At 40.9% G+C, this 16,376-nt stretch overlaps 3 protein-coding genes across 5 annotated transcripts; 2 read left to right on the top strand and 1 right to left on the bottom strand.

Moving 5' to 3' along the window:
* Nucleotides 1–634: 634 nt before the first annotated feature.
* Nucleotides 635–7,029, bottom strand: LOC142374221 (elongin-B). Its single transcript, XM_075457777.1, has 4 exons — nt 6,948–7,029; nt 4,576–4,710; nt 4,175–4,283; nt 635–1,698 (listed from the first exon to the last, which is right to left on the bottom strand). The coding sequence occupies exons 1-4, from the start codon at nt 6,948–6,950 to the stop codon at nt 1,586–1,588; spliced, it is 360 nt and encodes a 119-aa protein (XP_075313892.1). The 5' UTR covers nt 6,951–7,029; the 3' UTR covers nt 635–1,585.
* A 63-nt stretch (nt 7,030–7,092) lies between these two features.
* Nucleotides 7,093–12,383, top strand: pkmyt1 (protein kinase, membrane associated tyrosine/threonine 1). Of its 3 annotated transcripts, XM_075457021.1 has the most exons (9): nt 7,093–7,205; nt 7,760–7,828; nt 8,268–8,684; nt 9,126–9,363; nt 9,460–9,730; nt 9,810–9,916; nt 10,037–10,209; nt 10,832–11,049; nt 11,266–12,383. In XM_075457021.1, the coding sequence occupies exons 3-9, from the start codon at nt 8,310–8,312 to the stop codon at nt 11,615–11,617; spliced, it is 1,734 nt and encodes a 577-aa protein (XP_075313136.1). In that variant the 5' UTR covers nt 7,093–7,205; nt 7,760–7,828; nt 8,268–8,309; the 3' UTR covers nt 11,618–12,383. The 3 variants fall into 3 exon arrangements, with proteins under 3 accessions (XP_075313136.1, XP_075313135.1, XP_075313137.1); XM_075457020.1 differs by lacking the exon at nt 7,760–7,828; XM_075457022.1 differs by lacking the exon at nt 7,760–7,828 and having other exon boundaries at nt 7,093–7,209.
* A 753-nt stretch (nt 12,384–13,136) lies between these two features.
* Nucleotides 13,137–15,826, top strand: LOC142373797 (uncharacterized). Its single transcript, XM_075457202.1, has 3 exons — nt 13,137–13,394; nt 14,247–14,437; nt 14,537–15,826. The coding sequence occupies exons 1-3, from the start codon at nt 13,351–13,353 to the stop codon at nt 15,499–15,501; spliced, it is 1,200 nt and encodes a 399-aa protein (XP_075313317.1). The 5' UTR covers nt 13,137–13,350; the 3' UTR covers nt 15,502–15,826.
* Nucleotides 15,827–16,376: the final 550 nt, after the last annotated feature.

Genomic DNA, 16,376 nt, shown 5'->3' with positions numbered 1-16,376 from the left:
GCAAGCGGCGAGGCAAAGTCGTGGCCACAAAGCCTAATAAATATGAAAAAAATCTAAGCTATTGCAGTGAAACTTAAGTTGCACTTAATATGGCTGTATACTGTTTATGAGAGGTTCTACTATTGCCCATGACAACTCACCTTCATGGCTGACTGGCTCAGTAAATTAAATTTATTAGTGATAATTATCAAAAGTTCAGCAACAGCGCCGCCCTAGTGGCAGCCTGCTCCAGCAGCTCTGGAAATATGGTCTTTTATTTCGGTATCTTCTTGAGATTTTCCAAAGAGTTGATTTTTGTGTGATGATGGTAATTATTTTCCTTTTTTTTTTAAACACTAGTTTGAAAGCTGTGCTTATTGAAGGCTTTCTGCAAGTAAATTCTGGCACTTGTTAGCATCTGTTATAGTGCGTAACCATGGCAACGCAAATATATTTCCTGTGAGAGCAGCAGGCTGTGCAGATAATGCCTGAAGTAAAGAGCCCAAATCCAGATTAGTTGAAGAGGAAATATCGAGGATACATCATCACTTCCCTCAGACCTCATGGGAAATGTGACATCACTGCCAAATAAAATTCCCAAGCAAAAAGACCCCAATGTCACCAGCTGGTTTCAAACAAAAATCAGTCAACAAAGTAAAAAACAAAACAGGAAAAACTTTTTAATTCGGCAAGCTCACAGTTACAAGCTATGTTTGTGTGACGGAGGTGGTGGTGGTGTCACAATGTTTGTGACGTGACGTATGCATTTACAAAGTTGACACAAGAAAAAGCTCCTCATGTTTTTTTTTTTGTTTTTTTTTTACTGTATGTCACAGACAAAATGTCCTCTGACCAAAAACATCCCCCTGCTGTCTAAGAGGTAACCCGCCTTTGGTCTCAGTGCATGAAACACAACAACGGACTGACAAGTAAAATATACTAAAGAAACAAAACAAAACAACAACAAAAACTTGGCAAGGATGTTCTTTCCAGGTATGAAGCTGAATCAGAAATGTACAAAAAAAAAAAAAAAAACTAAAACTGTCTGCATCAGACCAAGTAAAAGAATCAGTGGTCGGTCTGTTTCTGTGGAGAGAGAAAAAAAAAAAAAAAAAAAAGCCTTTGCTTTGAAATTGTTCATGCAGTTTGCTAATTCGAATACTGAACTCTTACCCATGCATGTTACTTCTAGAGCACTGTGACACACGATTATGCCTCCACCTCCTCCAAAATGTTAATGATAATAATTAGAATAACGCAAATACACACACTTACACACGCACTCGCACTTTTCCAAACCAACTTTTTCCTCTCAGAAGTTTGAGCCAGTTGGTGCTTTTGAGCAAATTCGAGGAGCTGGACTGCATGTGACGTGGACATCGGAGTTTAAAGGAAAAAAGATTTCTGAAGTAAATTGGGGGGGGTGAGGGGCAGAGTGCTGATATGATAGCATGAAGGTAACATGGATAGGCTTGGTTACCTGTTATTCCCATCCACCATATTAAATTATATTACATATGCACCACCCCGCTACTTCCTCACTGCAGTTAATCCACACACACCCACTCCCATCCTTCCCTCCATTGCTCGCCTCCTCTCGCTGCTATCACTGCACCGCCTGCTCATTGGCAGTGCTACCGGAGTCCTGAGGCTTCATCACATCGGGGAGTTCTGGGGGGCTGGAGAAGGCCTCGATGTGCAGCTGCTCGAACATCTCATCTGTAGGGCAGAAGAGGCGGGGAAACATGAGCTCCATCGTGACAGCGGAGTTTAAAGTGGCTACATAAGTCATGTTAAGACAGCTGCCACAGTGAACACTGACAGTAGAAAGTATTTGAAGGATTACACATCAACTCAAATAGTTGTTGTAGTCAATTAAGAAAAAGCTTGAAAGCAACAGTAGTCACGGATGTTCACCAACTTGTGAGTTGGGTAACTTAAGCCATGGCTTTCACAATGCGTGGGCATTGGACATAGGTCAACATGTTTTAACACGGGTAAGAGCGTAATGTGCATTTTCTTGATTATGATCAATGAAATCAGGAAAGTAAAATCTACAAAAAAAAATCTAAACTTTGAGAATTACACCTGCCTTACACTCATAAACCAGTTAAAATCCATCTCGCACTTTACTTCAAGATGTTTTACATTAAAATTGCATGTAAACGGCCCCCTAAGTCCTACACATCTCCTTTAGAGATAAAAAAAAAAAACCCTGAGATTTATTTATTTAACAACAAAAAAAGAGCAGAATCAGGCAGACAGGGCTACAGTAAGATTTTGATGGTGATTATTCAAATCAGACATGAGCCATAATCTTAATAGATCTTAAAACCAGGTAAGAGATTTAAAAAAAACACTGCACCATGTCATTAGTCATGTTACAAAAACTAAGTCTACAATGCAGAAGTGCTGTGTGAAAAGTTACTTCATCCCATTATTTTATATATATATATATATAGAGAGCTTGTAAACCAACTTTAGCAGGAATAACTTGATCAATTATTTCCTGAATGATGAAGGTCTCTCATCATTGCGGAATCTTGCTCCGCTCATCTTTACAATGCTGCTTTATTTAATTGAGGCTGGCGGGTTTCCTACCAAACACTTCAGTTGGGTTGAGGTCTGGACTTTGACTTGGCCATGGAAACACTTTAATTCTTCTCTTTTTCAGCCGTTCTGTTATAGATCTGTTGCTATGCTTGGGATCATTGTTTGTTATTTTGGCCAAGCTGTCAAACAGATGGCCTCACTTTTGGCTCTAGAACACTCTGATATACAAAGGGGTTTATAGTCAACTTAATGTCTGCAAGGTGCCCAGGTCCCGAGGCTGCAAAACAAGCCAAAATCCTCACCCCTCAACCTCCGCACTTGACAGTTGGTGTGAAGTGTTTGTGAGGATATTGAGTGCTTATTTTTCTCGAAACATCTCCCCACAAAGAACCCCCACAAAGGACATTGTTCCAGAAGTCTTACGGTTAATTCAGAGGCAACTTTGCAAACTTGAGCCATTCCGCCGTATTCTTTTTTTAGAGAGAAAAGAAGCTTTCTCGGGATACTTCCAATTAAGCCATTCTTGTTCAGTCTTGCTCTAATTGCACCGTCATGAATTTTAACATTTAACATGCTAACTGAGGCCTGTAGAGTCTGAGATGTAGCTCTGGTTTGGACGCCCACTCCTGGGAAGATTGGCATCTGTCTTGAATTTGTCCCACTTGTGAATAATATTGCTCACTGTAGAATGATGGGATTACAAATCGTTTGAAAATGGCCTCATAACCCTTCCCAGACAGACGGGCAGCAACGATTGCTCCTAAAAGGCCGATGCTGATGATTTTCTTCCATGTTATCACACACCTGAATCCTCCAGACAAGCAACGTTTAAAAATGTCTGCTTTTATAGAGGCGCTCACACGTGTTGACGATCAGCTAATCAACTGCATTTGATCTACCCTCTTATTTCTTATGAAAGCAGTATGTCCGGACACGTAAAATCTTTCTTGTTCCAGATGACAGTACTTGTAGCAGCATCCCTTGTAAACTATGCAGACAAAAACATTGAAAAAGAGTCAACAATATGAATTTTTCAAGCTTATGTGGTGGGTATGAATAAGATGAACAAATACAACTTCTGCTGTGTTGGAATAAAAAATAATCTTTTGTCTACAGTAACATTGTCTTGGTTACAATCTACACATACACACAAAAAGCGTGTATTCTTTTCTATGAGGGCAGTTTATATGCATAAATGCATTTTAATGTGGAAGAAAAGCACTGGATGAAAAAGACGTGGCAGATTGAGGTTGAATTGGTACAACTGCCAACAAGAAAAGACTTTACAAGCGCACTACGTATCACAGACTAAACGAACGAGTTACAGCAGTCATTAATCGTAATTATCTGCTGACAAACATACTGCTGCAGACGATACTGATCTGAGAGCATAAATGAGATCAATGCAGTTTAACTGGAAAAAAGAATAATTACTTTCCATTGATTGTGCCAGTAATTTCCCCGACAAAAAACCCAAAACAAGACCCGTAGAAAGTGTCCTTAATCAACAAAAAAATAAAAATAAACCAGATTAAAAAATGCAGGACGACAGGTAATGCTTGTTGCAGCAGAGAGAAATTAGCTATTATGGGGAAACATATCTGATCTGTAGAAGCACACGAATAGCGTTTGCATAACCCACCATTTATACGGAAGGCCAGACCAACTGTGGCTGGTGCTTGAGGTCTGGCAGTCTGGTTGGTGAATCCACAGTCCCCCAGTGTTTTGCTGTCCTCTAGCAACTGATCATCCTGTGGTGAAAAGGTTGAAGATGTCAGAAAAATAAAAACATTTCCTAAAGGCCTTAAAGTGTAGGAATCTGGTCTTTTTTTCTTTTTAACATAAAAAAGCCAGTTTCTTTGATATATATGTATATGTATGTGTGTGTGTGTGTGTGTGTGTGTGTGTGTGTGTGTGTGTGTGTGTGTGTGAAAGACACTTTGAATCTGACTGGTAAGATCCATCACATATGTTCACATATGTTTTACCCAACCAACCGTGCTTAGGGCTCTCTTACGCCTTGAAATCTGGGCCTCAACTCACTTTGTAAAGCCTCTGGTCCTCAGGTGGTCTTTTAAGAATTCCTTCAACAATACGCTTCAGCTCATAGACAGTAGTGGACTCCTTAGCATCTGTGAAGATGGTGGTCTTGTGACGCCGGATCATTAGGAACACATCCTGGAAGATAACAGGCACACGATTATGTGGCCTGTGTCGGTTTTTCACAGATTTACTCAAAAGCCAAACGTGTCTGACTCTGAAACAGGTGCTGGTCTTATTCCCCTCAGCACTGGACCTTCTCTATAAATCACAAGATCATACAACTGAACATTTTGTGAAAAAACATAACTAAGCCACTACTGCGGTTGTTAGTAGTCAGTAGCCCCCTTCAATGCGTGTGGGTGCTATTTCAAGTCCAAATAGCTATGCCATATTGATATTGTCTCAAGGATATTGATAGTGCAATTATGCCCAATTTCAATATATGTTTATGTTTATGCATTTGACAAACATACTGCAGCAGACGATACTGATCTGAGGGTATAAATGCGATGCAGATTAACTGGATTAATTTCAATATACAATGTAACCCTAACCCATACAAACATCTAATGTTGTGATGATTCAGTTAAGCATTTCCTGAGTCTCAAAACCAGGCACCTTAATGGTCTTCAGGTCTGAGAGCCAATCTAACTTTAAAGACACACAAGTGGTTTTTATCATGCTATATTATATTCCCTCGCTCAGCATCCTCTATCAGATCCACTATAATAACCTCTACACTATGAATGAGTTAACTGCACAGAGGTTAACTTTCAGACAGTTACTTTTGTCAGATGGCGTTGCAGACGTAAAAAAAGTCTGGATTTTATTAGAGCAGAGCGTCAGCCTGGAAATACGCTCTGGTGCACTTAGTCTGACAAAAGAAACAGAAAAGTATGTGAATGAAAACAGCTTTGCTGTATTAATGTACAGTTACGCTTTGCTGTTCTTACAAGAAGATGGAACTTCTCATTATTTCATCTGAGTGCATTAGTTCAGGTTTGGGAAGCTCAATTTCGGTCAGATTAACATGTTAGCATACATTTTACGAGACAGGTTTTTTGGCAGACTAACACACTAACATGCCATTTTCTATTTTCTTGTCAATGTGTTTCCTGACATCTTGTCCTCCCAGTTTTTATTTACAAGCATATCTATTGGTTAACTTATGCCACATTGTAGTATGTGCTTTGTTTGTTTGTGTGCATGTATGTAGGTCAAAGCATGACAGAGGCAAAACTGCTTGTAGCCCTTAATCGGGTATGGTGCAATAAATGGAAACTTAGGTAGAAACTATATTCTCACCATTTTCAAATAAGCAGACACTGAAACAATGAACTGGCTTGATAACATTTTCACAGTTTACCTCCATAGCGGTTGTTTGCTTGTTATCCATATAATCTTAAAGTTGTAAAGTTCATGATTTCTTAAATATTACCCTTGCAAACATGTGTGTGATATCTTCTTTAATGTGCATAATTTAGGCTAGCATTGTTTGAAAGTTTAAGGATTCGAAAGTGTGCTGGGTGCACATTTTATGAGGTTACACCCCCAAACCAGCAAAATAAAAGAGAAAACAAAAACCAGACACAAAATAAGATCTAAGAGTAAATTCTGTAAGGTTTTGTTGAATCAGCAGGGATCAATTTTACTGTAAAATGCTGATCAATAAAAAATGTAATATTTGAAAAGGAACATACAATGGCTTAAAAGCTTTACTGCATTGTTTTCCATTATATTATGAACTGTCGGTAACTGAACTTTGTGTTTTCTCCTTTACATAAAAGGCATTTACCACAACTAACTAATGCAGATAAGCAACAAAAAAAGACCCCCCCCCCAAAAAAAAAAAAAAAACAGTGTAGTTGAACATTTCTGAGGGGAACATTCCCATACCCTCCACTTAAAGAGTCACAAGAAACAATGGATTTTAACGCGGATAATTCATTGATGGGGTCGTAAATAATACCGAGCAGATACAAAGCAGACATAGCTGTGAGCTAGCTCGAAATCAACCCTGACTACTCAATCAAAACTAGGCCTAAATGTTGAAATATCAGGAACTGTATTACTGACAATGACAGCAGTATCAGATTCACTAACTGGCTAGCTTGTTGGATTAGTCAAGTGGCTAACCTTACATCGTTTCCTAGATTAGACAAACTGAGTTAACTCGTTAGCAACACCGCCAGTAACAGATGGAGGAGCGAAGCTAACACAACAAGCTTAGCTTTAGCAGGCTAACAAAAACAAAGTGAAAATAATCCTTCTGTAGCCTTATTTTCGTCAAACATATCAATAACAGTTCAATGATTATTTCTATATAGGCGCTATTCTCACAAAATAATATATAAATAAATTAATAAAGTTACCATTTCAAGTGATCAGCTAGCTAGCCAGTTACGCCAGCCCTATGAGTTGTGCAGCAGAAACCCAGACTGCACCACTGGCGGATATTGCGCAATGCACGTAATCACTCCGAATTCACGGCAGGCAGTTACGCAACACTGCGTAAAAAATTCTGAATTTGGCGCGAGGCGATTACAAACTTGCTGTTGTACACGCAGATTTGGACGCAGCGACTATCTGAGCCCCTCTGTCTTGGGAACTGGTGTTAAAACTGGACTATGGTTGGTGTGGTAACATTGCCTTATTTGACTTTGCTTACAGCCAAATTGTCAGTGACACTAAGCTTTTTGACCGCAGGGCAGTTAGCTAGCAACGTTATGTGTTTGTTGTTGGTCCGCCCTGGGTTAATGTTAGCCAAAATGTATTTTACGGAAGTGACAGTAGTTAGTGCCAGCACAAACTGAAACAGTAAACTGAACAGTATTGCTGTTTTAAATACTGTGAACGTTAGCCATTGTCAAGTTATAAATATAACTCTAAATAAACATGTTGCTGGTGATTGTCAGTGCTTATGCATTTGACGTTGATTGCTGTCTACAGACATGAACGAAGTAAACAACGGGTCCCTGAGCACAGACGTATAAAATGACCACGCAAATAACTATTTGTGGCTTGTTGTCATTCAATTTTTTTTTCTATATCTGCTTACTTTTCATTATTTATTTATTTATTTTGTGTGTCATTTGGCTTCCTTGTTTTGTGTCTCTTTGTGGCCCAATTTAGGTTAGGTTGCATTTTTGGCTTGTTTTCTGTCACATTTCATTTCTCGTTTTAGTTTTACTTGGAAACTGGGGGGAAAGAAAAAAAACAGACACTCTTGGGCCCCTCAACTTGTTCTTAACAGGTTCGTTCACCAATTAGTGGATTTCTACTGGCTAGTATAACCTGTTGTGTTTTAAGTGAGGTTGTCAACTAAACATCTAGGTGACGAGAGACCTGACACACACCCATGTTAAACAAGATATTCAAGTTATCAGATATCTTGACAAATGAGTGACCAAGCTTAGATTAAGCAGTTACTGTAATATTTCACTTTGCTTACCTTTATCACATAAAGATTGGTGCCCCCCTCCGAACAGATTTTGTCATCAAAGCTTTCCACATACATCAAAAGTTAACTACGTCTTTCAAGTCTGTGATATTGTTCCGTGGAATTATGACAAATTAGTCATCCATACTTTTAGATGAACAAGGGTTTTGTGCATCAACAGAAAAGAGGTGCACTGCAACACCAGTGCAAAACTTGGCCTGATTAATAATTAACAATCTTTTTATTGTTGCAGCTTGCTATCTTCATTGAACGGAGCTGAAGAAATCTCAACACAATGTCGGTTGCAGTGGACACCAGCGTGCCCAGGGGGCCTCTCCCTCTCCCAACCCACTTCTCCCACGCAGAGCAGTCCTTCTCCCTCAAAAAGCGCCGGCTCCCGTTTTCCTCATCATCTGTGTCGAACTCTTCCTGCTCCTCCCCTGCTCGGCTCTCGCACTCTCTGCCCCCACTGCCACCATCCAAGGGATGCCCCCCTCTGAGCAGGATTTTCCCCCACCACCCATCCCCTTGGACACCCCTGTCTCAGTCCTTTAGTAAATCTCCCCCTCCAAGTTCTGTATATGATCCCAGTAAACATAAGTCCTATTTCAGTCAGTGCTTTACTAATTTGGGCCTCCTGGGAAGAGGATCCTTTGGAGAGGTCTACAAGGTGAGCAGGAAAAAGATTTGTGTGCACATGCATACACAAAAGGTATAAAGATATACTTAATTAGAAGTTGGCATTTCTTAACATTCAGGAAACTGGGCATTTTAAGCACCAGAATTTTGTGAGAAGGTTGCCATATGATACAGAGCTTTAAGTCAAGCAACGTAGAGGGCTAAGCATCTAAAATGAAGAAAATGACCATTGCTTTCCTTGTGTTTAAAATGTTCTTGGACAATGGATTCAGTTGAAAGGGAGTTTAAGCCATGCAACAATATTTACCAAAGAGATAAACTTGTTGTGGTTCCTCAGTGGAGAAGTTCCCGATCTGATTTAGACCTCTCCAAAAGCCTTCTTTTCTCATGATGACCTTTAATTTCAGGTGTTGATATGTGTATAGAAGACAAGACTAGTGTCTTTTTTTTCTTCTTCTTTTTTTTTTCCAAGGTGCAAAGTAACGAGGACGGCTGCCTGTATGCAGTCAAGCGCTCGGCTCAGCGCTTCAGGGGTAACAGTGAGAGGAATCGAAGTTTGAAGGAAGCCAGGAACCATGAGCGTATATGTCCTCATCCTCACATCCTGAATTTCATGGCAGCCTGGGAGGAGAGCGGTCGACTCTACATTCAGACAGAGCTGTGTAGCACCAGCCTGCTGCTCCATGCTGAGAACAAGTTTCCTGGCACAGGTCTGTTTAAAAAAAAAACAACACAAAAAAAAAAGTGTATTCAGATGTTTTATTCGTGTCATGTACCTACGTTTGCTTTTGTTTGAAACGTCTCAGACGAGCCCGCAGCATGGGCCTACCTCTGCGACCTCCTGTCAGCACTGCAGCACTTGCATTCTCATGGTTTTGTTCATCTGGACCTCAAGCCAGCCAACGTCCTCATCACTGACTCTGGTCGTCTCAAGCTGGGGGACTTTGGGCTGATGCTGGAGCTCAAGCAGACAAATGCAGAGGGAAAAGTGAAGGAAGATTTCCAGGAGGGCGATCCTAGGTACATGGCTCCTGAGCTTCTCCGTGGGGAATATGGACCTGCTGCAGATGTGTTCAGGTACATATAGAGGAAACTGATGTTATTCTGAAATATGTTCAATCAAACTGACGGGAAATGTGCGGTGTTTTTTTTAAAGTTTGGGTGTTTCTATTCTGGAGCTTGCCTGTAATATGGAAGTTCCAAATGGTGGTGAGGGATGGCAGCAGCTCAGACAGGGTCATCTTCCCTCAGAGATTACCAATGGTAAGATACACCCTTTTTTTTTTTTTTTTTTTTTTTTTTTTTTTTTAAAGCTCCCGCAAATTGCAGCAATATCTTGATGAAAATCATGTGTTTTTTAACTCCTTCTATCCATATTTGCAGGCCTGTCTGCTGAGCTGCAGTCAGTCCTAAAAATGATGCTGGCCCCAAAACCGTCTGAGAGGCCGACGGTGTCTGAGCTTCTGGCCCTCCCCTTTGTTAGGAAACATAGGTGGAAAAGGAACATTTATCTCATAGTTACTGAGACGATGCTGACGTTGGCCTCCCTTTGTCAGGTAATGTCTCCAGAGGGACTGCTCCCAATTGAAACTTTTTCTGGTTCAATATTTAAATCAAATAGATTTGAATATATTCAAATATGTCTCCTTTTTTTGTTGTTTTTTTTTGGTTGCTGTGCTTTGGTTTAGCCCTCGACCCCTCTCTGTCTTTCCGTCTCAAACTCGTTGCATTGGGTCCTTCCCTCTATATACACACACAGTATCAAAACATGATTGCAAGAGGTATTCCCGTGGGACTTTTAGACTATTTCAGCATCTTCTTTGTCTTTCTGAAGCTTTCTGAAAAATGAAGCTACCTTTTCAACAAGTCTTAAATGCGTTCCTTTGTGTGCAATACGGTCCCCCTCTGTTTCACCGCAGTTCAGTGAGGGCAGGAGGAGCAGCACAAAAACTGCAGGGTTTCCCAATGTTAATACTTCTGCCAAAATGTACTTAACAGCCCATTCGCATTTTCATTTGATTCACATGTTTTCAGTTGATTGTCATCGCCATTGTCATATTTTTCTACAATGGCTTATTTTAATGCCTTGAAACAAAATCTGGAACTGTGCACAGTTCCCCTCCAGAAATTGCCTGCCTTGTCATTTATTTATTTTTTCTGTTTAATTTTTCCTCATAGTTTGTGGTGTACCTTGGGTGCAGACTCCTCTCCTCCTTTCACTTGTCTTTCCTCCCCCGATGGACGAAGCCAGTGCCCTGCACTCCTCCTAAGGACAGCTGGGATGGGGATTTAACACTGTCCCTCAGTACCTTGCTTTCTGACCCAGGGAGTCCAGAGGATGATGCAGTCTTTCTCCATCACATAGACCGAGAGCTTTCCCCCTCCTTCGTACACAGGTAGACTCATTGCATTGATCGGTTGATGTTTTGTGCAAAGACTCTTGTCCCTGATTTTAATTTTCTTTTATTTCAGTGAAGAACAGATAATTTCTCTTTCAGAGTTAGCAGCACATAAAAGTGTTTGGCCGCTTCATTTGCTTCTACCTGGAGTTAAAAGTGTTATTTCTGTTAAGATCCCTTGTTACATTTTTCTTTTTCCCCACTTTTCGTCAGGGTCAGATCCAGACTGTCCGCGGAGAGCACGTCCACTCCTCTTCCGGGTTCGCCGATACACAGCCGTCAAAGTCCTGCCCACACCTCCACTTGCTCAGTCTTGGGTGACTGGTCTCCCTGTAACTTGGCTCTGACCCCCTCCAGCATCCATTCAAATGGCTCCTGCCTCACACTAACACCCAGCACGAGCCCCATTCATGCCGAGCATCATACAGCCTCCTCATCCACCAAGTCCTCAGAGCGATACGATCACAGCTGGGTTCGATCGGAGGAGGCCGTAAACCGACCCAACTTTGAACCAAAGAACCTACTCAGCCTGTTCGAAGAAACAACTATAGAGGGACATCCATGAGTACAACACTGCCATTTTACTTGCATGGACAATTTCTGTTTTTTTGCTCTATAAAATGTCAGGCAAAGATGACCCAATGTATGATGTATACTATTGACTTTATATGAACTGTTTGCTGCCAGTTCTACAACAGCTTATTTTAATGTGTATTTGAAAAGGAATGGGTTAAGGGAAAAAAGGTTGGAATGTGTAATCAGACCTTACAGCACTTTTTTTTTTAAATTTCTGTTGCTGAACTCACTTTGCATGATATATTTTTGAATAAGTTATCAGTAGCCTGCTGAACTCCTGAATAATTTACCTCATGAGTTACAAAAGAGAAAGTAAGACTGACGGAAACACAACCTAAACTTGTGGAACTTGTTGTGAACACAAAGAAGCTCAAAATGCATAAAAAGTATCAGCACAAATTCTTCTTTTATTTTTGAGTTAGAGCTTTTTTTTTTTCAAACTCTTGAAAAAGGGATTTAAAACTAGAAGACTTGTAGACATCAATTGAATGAATGTAGAGTTTGTTCTGTCATCACCACTAGATGGCAGTCGCACAACAAATACTGGATACTGGATACTGGACACCCGAAACCAGGGAAGGGGATGATGATGTTTCCATCCACACAGACGTGGGCTTTGTTTTGGCCTGTATTTGAGATCTGAGAAAAGCCATATGTAAATATACCAAAGAGACATCCTTTGCCTTGTCTTGTATTACCTTTACATGAGTGATGGCAGATTAAAGTGATTGTCTGCATAAATGCTGATATTGAAATCAATCTGGGATTAATTTCCAACTGTGCTTATTTCACAGAATATCAGGCTTGAGGCATGTTGTCGTTCCCTTTGCTTATCTGTTGATTAAGAAAGTAGTTTTATATGCCTGTGGACGTGATAAATTTCCGGATTCCCTTTGGAATTTTGATAATATTTTCATAAATAGCTTACATATTTTCAGTATGTTAAGTGGCAAGTTAAATATAGCCAAGAAACAATGATTACTCGATGTGAGCACATTGGTCAAAACCCCAACATTGCTCTTTTCAATCTTTAGAGATGTTCAAAATCTGAGTTGGAGTGCCCGATTGGAAAAGCTTCTGTTTGCAGCTGTGCAGGAGGTTCTGGCCACAATAACGGTAGAAAAAAAAGAGAGAACCAGAGTCTGAAGAAGACACTGCAGGAGCTTCAACATAAGATAAACTTGGGGAGGTTTATCACCCAAAAATGGAGGAATCCTCCACCCCAATAACAATTAAATGTCAGATGCTTTAGAAAAAGACATTACTGCACAGTAACTGTGACGCTCATAAAGTTGTCGAATATAAAGTTACAATCTAACTTTAGTATAAAAATATCAGCCTAATGGCAGGACTTCCATGCAACAGAAGTCAGTGCACCTTAATTTACTTAGTTTCCCATCTTGTGTTTGTTTTAACACTCGTGTCATAAAAAAAACTTAGTACATATGGAAGGAGTGCTTTTATTTTGAAAACAACAACATGGCGGATGAGAGTCTGAATGTACTTCCGGAGTTGAGATTTTTTTGTTTTGTTGCGTTTCAGAGTTGTGCTCATAGATAGTATGGTTGTGCTCTAGTAATATTATGTCCATACTTGGTGTATTTTTAGTGTTTAAATAGGCAAATTGAAGGCAAGCATTTTGTTGACACAGTTACCGTGGCAGGGGTCGTCGACCTCTGGGATGTTTGAAGGGAAAACAGCTAACGTTAGCTAATGTAGCTAATGTTAGTGACGTTGAAGAGAGGAACTTCACAAGCAGCTTGCAGGTACAACTGCTGTTTAAACATGTTAAACCAGGAGATACAAGCTAAACTGTATTTATCGGATGTATAAAATATTTTGGTATGCTAAATTAGTATCGAATTACTCGTGAACAATTCCAGAGATTACCTTACAATAAAATATTTACTAAGAGCTTTAACTTAATGTCAGTGTAATTCTGTGTTGTTCATTTACAAATAAATGGATGGAATGAGTGGAAAAGGCACACAATTGTCATTTGGTGTCATAATTTGTTATCACTTTTCCACGTTTGGTATTTTTAAAGCCCGGACCAAGTTAGAATGAATGTGCTAAGTTTCCTAATCAGTATGAACTGGAAAGTTTGCTAATGCATTTCTTTTATGGCTACATTGAATTTAAATGTTTGGTGATTTAATCAAATCTTGTTTTGATTATTACTTATCTGTTTTCAAGAGTGGCTCATGAAAGAGTTAAGTGTTCTTGATTTCTTGCATGAAGTATTGTCCATCCATCCATTTTCTATAGCCGCTTAATATGTCGGTCAGGTGGCTGGGGGGGCTGGAGTCTATCCCAGCGGTCATCGGGGGAGAGGGGGGGTACACCCTGGACAGGTCGCCGGTCCATCACAGGGCCACACAAGAGATAAAACGAGAGGAACAACCACACACATGCTCACACTCACTCATAGGGACAATTTGATTAAGTATTGTGTAACCAGTAAATCAAAAACTGACCCATTTTGCTGTTATGTAACCAAACAGCAGAGTCAGCAACAGACTTATTCATCTGACATGTCCAGTGTATTATTTTGTTTGGACTGGATAGTTCAATCACCCACGTGCAATTTCTTACCCCTAAGCTGGTTTTACTTTCAGGATGTCTAAACTTGAACATTTGAATGCCCGTGTGGCCAAACTGCTGACTGAGGCTGTGCAGGAGGTTCTGGAGGTGGTGAAGGAAACGGTGTCGGAGTACCAGCAAAAAACTGCCCAGACGCAGAGGGAGAACGAGGGTCTGAGGAGACAATTGCAGGAGCTTCAGGAAAAGATACCCAAAGAAGGCACAGGTGGATTAAAGGGTTATCTTTGGGTATTTCAATTCAGTTGGAAATGTCTAAACACATTTAGACACATAAAAACCTTTCTTTTTGATCAAACTGTTGCAGCTCTTCTGTCTACAAGTGAGTTTTTGCCTGAAGGAAGAGACGAAGCTGAGCGGCTTGAGGAGGATTCGAGCCTAATTCAGCAGCGTAACCCTGATGGCATTCTGACAGAGGACAAGCCGATAAACAGCCACGAGTCTGACGCTGACGTGAAGCAGGAATCCAAAGAACAGGACAGCCAAATTGATACTCTGCAACAAGCGGAGCACGACAAAACACATCTAGAGACGAGGACTCGCTTAAGGGACGATTCTGTGGCGGCCCACGCGTCGCACGGAGCAAACTGGGACAACACCGCAGTCACTCTGAACAGTGTGTGCAACTCTTACTCTGGCTCTTTGCTAGAGGTACATCTGGCTCCCATTAAAAGAGAAACCCAGCCAAGCGAGTGCACAGCATCAGAGCAACCGTCTACTCAAGAACAATATGCTGGGTGTGTGGATTTAAGCTGTAACTCCTCTCGCCAGTTCTCTGCTGAGGCCCACAGGCCGCAAGTCTGTGCAGAGCCTTATGGGCTTGCCTTCTTCCACTCCAATCACTCTGCTCATAGAAGGCAGGGCTGCACGAGAAGCAACAGGTTTGACGGAAGGCAAATCAGAATGGAGCACCTCAGGAGAAACGACATGCATTTGTGCGTCGTGTGTGGGAAAACGTTCAGTCGGGTCGGAAACTTAAGAATCCACCAGCGGTGTCACACCGGGGAAAAGCCGTACGGCTGCGTGCAGTGTGGGAGGCGTTTCAGCCAGGCGGGAGACCTGAAGAAGCACAAGAGGGTCCACACAGGCGAGAAACCGTACTACTGCAGCCTTTGTGGAAAGAGTTTCAGTCGAAGCGAGAATCTCAAAAGACATCAGAGGATCCACATTGGGGAGACTTTGCAGTTACAGCAAAGATGGGAGGGAGCAGCAGTCATGATTTCTCCATCTAACAAAGGGCTGATCAATCAAATCGCCACAGCTGATCCATAAAGGAGGATTTTGGTTGATTTTTTTTTTTTTTTTTTTTTTTTTTTTTCATATCTGTGTTCTTAATCTAAGAAATGGCTGCTATGTATTTGTGTTGTTAGCCACAGAATATGTGAACAGGGTATTATTATACTATCAACCAATGTTTTGCAAATATCTGATGAAGCTGCGCTGTCTCTATATGAGTTGGTATCTGCGCAGTATTATTTCAGTAGACACGGCTTGGACAACTGTTTTAGTTTATGTTGTAGAATTTGAATTTGACACAGTAATTGGTGTTCTGAACAGAAAATTAAAAAAAAAGGAGGATGATGACACCAACTCATAAGTTTGTTGCTCTTTTATAGTCTTTCTACACTTTTGTGACCCGATGTAATACAGAGCAAAGCCCGGAGTGGGAACTTTGACTGCAACATCGGCTTAACAAAACAACACTGTGCCTCTGTGCCGCTCTTGATTTAGATCAAAGCTGATTTTTATCTTTGGAAACCTTGGTCTGAAAAGTAGTGATGCTGTGCAAAAGCCAGATCTTCTGCAAACCTCTGCACACTGCGAATTTTGGGCTATGTTGCCTCTCATTTGGCTGTTTTTAGTCTTTGTTGATCCCATCTTCTGGCTCTCAACTACAGCTCAGCCATCGCAGAGAACCTTGTATTCACTTCCTCCTCGGTCTTGGCTTCCTGTTACTTTTAGTCAGCAGCACCCAGTGGCAACTCTCCTCTCGGTCAGTCAGTGAATAAACAACTGTGTGAACAATTGGCTTTCCCTTAACCAGAGGATGCGTGGTGGGGGATGTGATCCTGCGTGATTGTTTTACAGATGGATTAAATGCTTGTTAATTGTTGTTTATATTCGCTGAAGATTTAAGAGTAACAGAA

The sequence above is a fragment of the Odontesthes bonariensis genome, chromosome 23 (genome assembly GCF_027942865.1).
Source record: "Odontesthes bonariensis isolate fOdoBon6 chromosome 23, fOdoBon6.hap1, whole genome shotgun sequence".
NCBI lineage: Eukaryota > Metazoa > Chordata > Actinopteri > Atheriniformes > Atherinopsidae > Odontesthes > Odontesthes bonariensis.
Note: the sequence above shows the minus strand (reverse complement) of the source record. Positions and strands in the feature narration are given on the sequence as shown.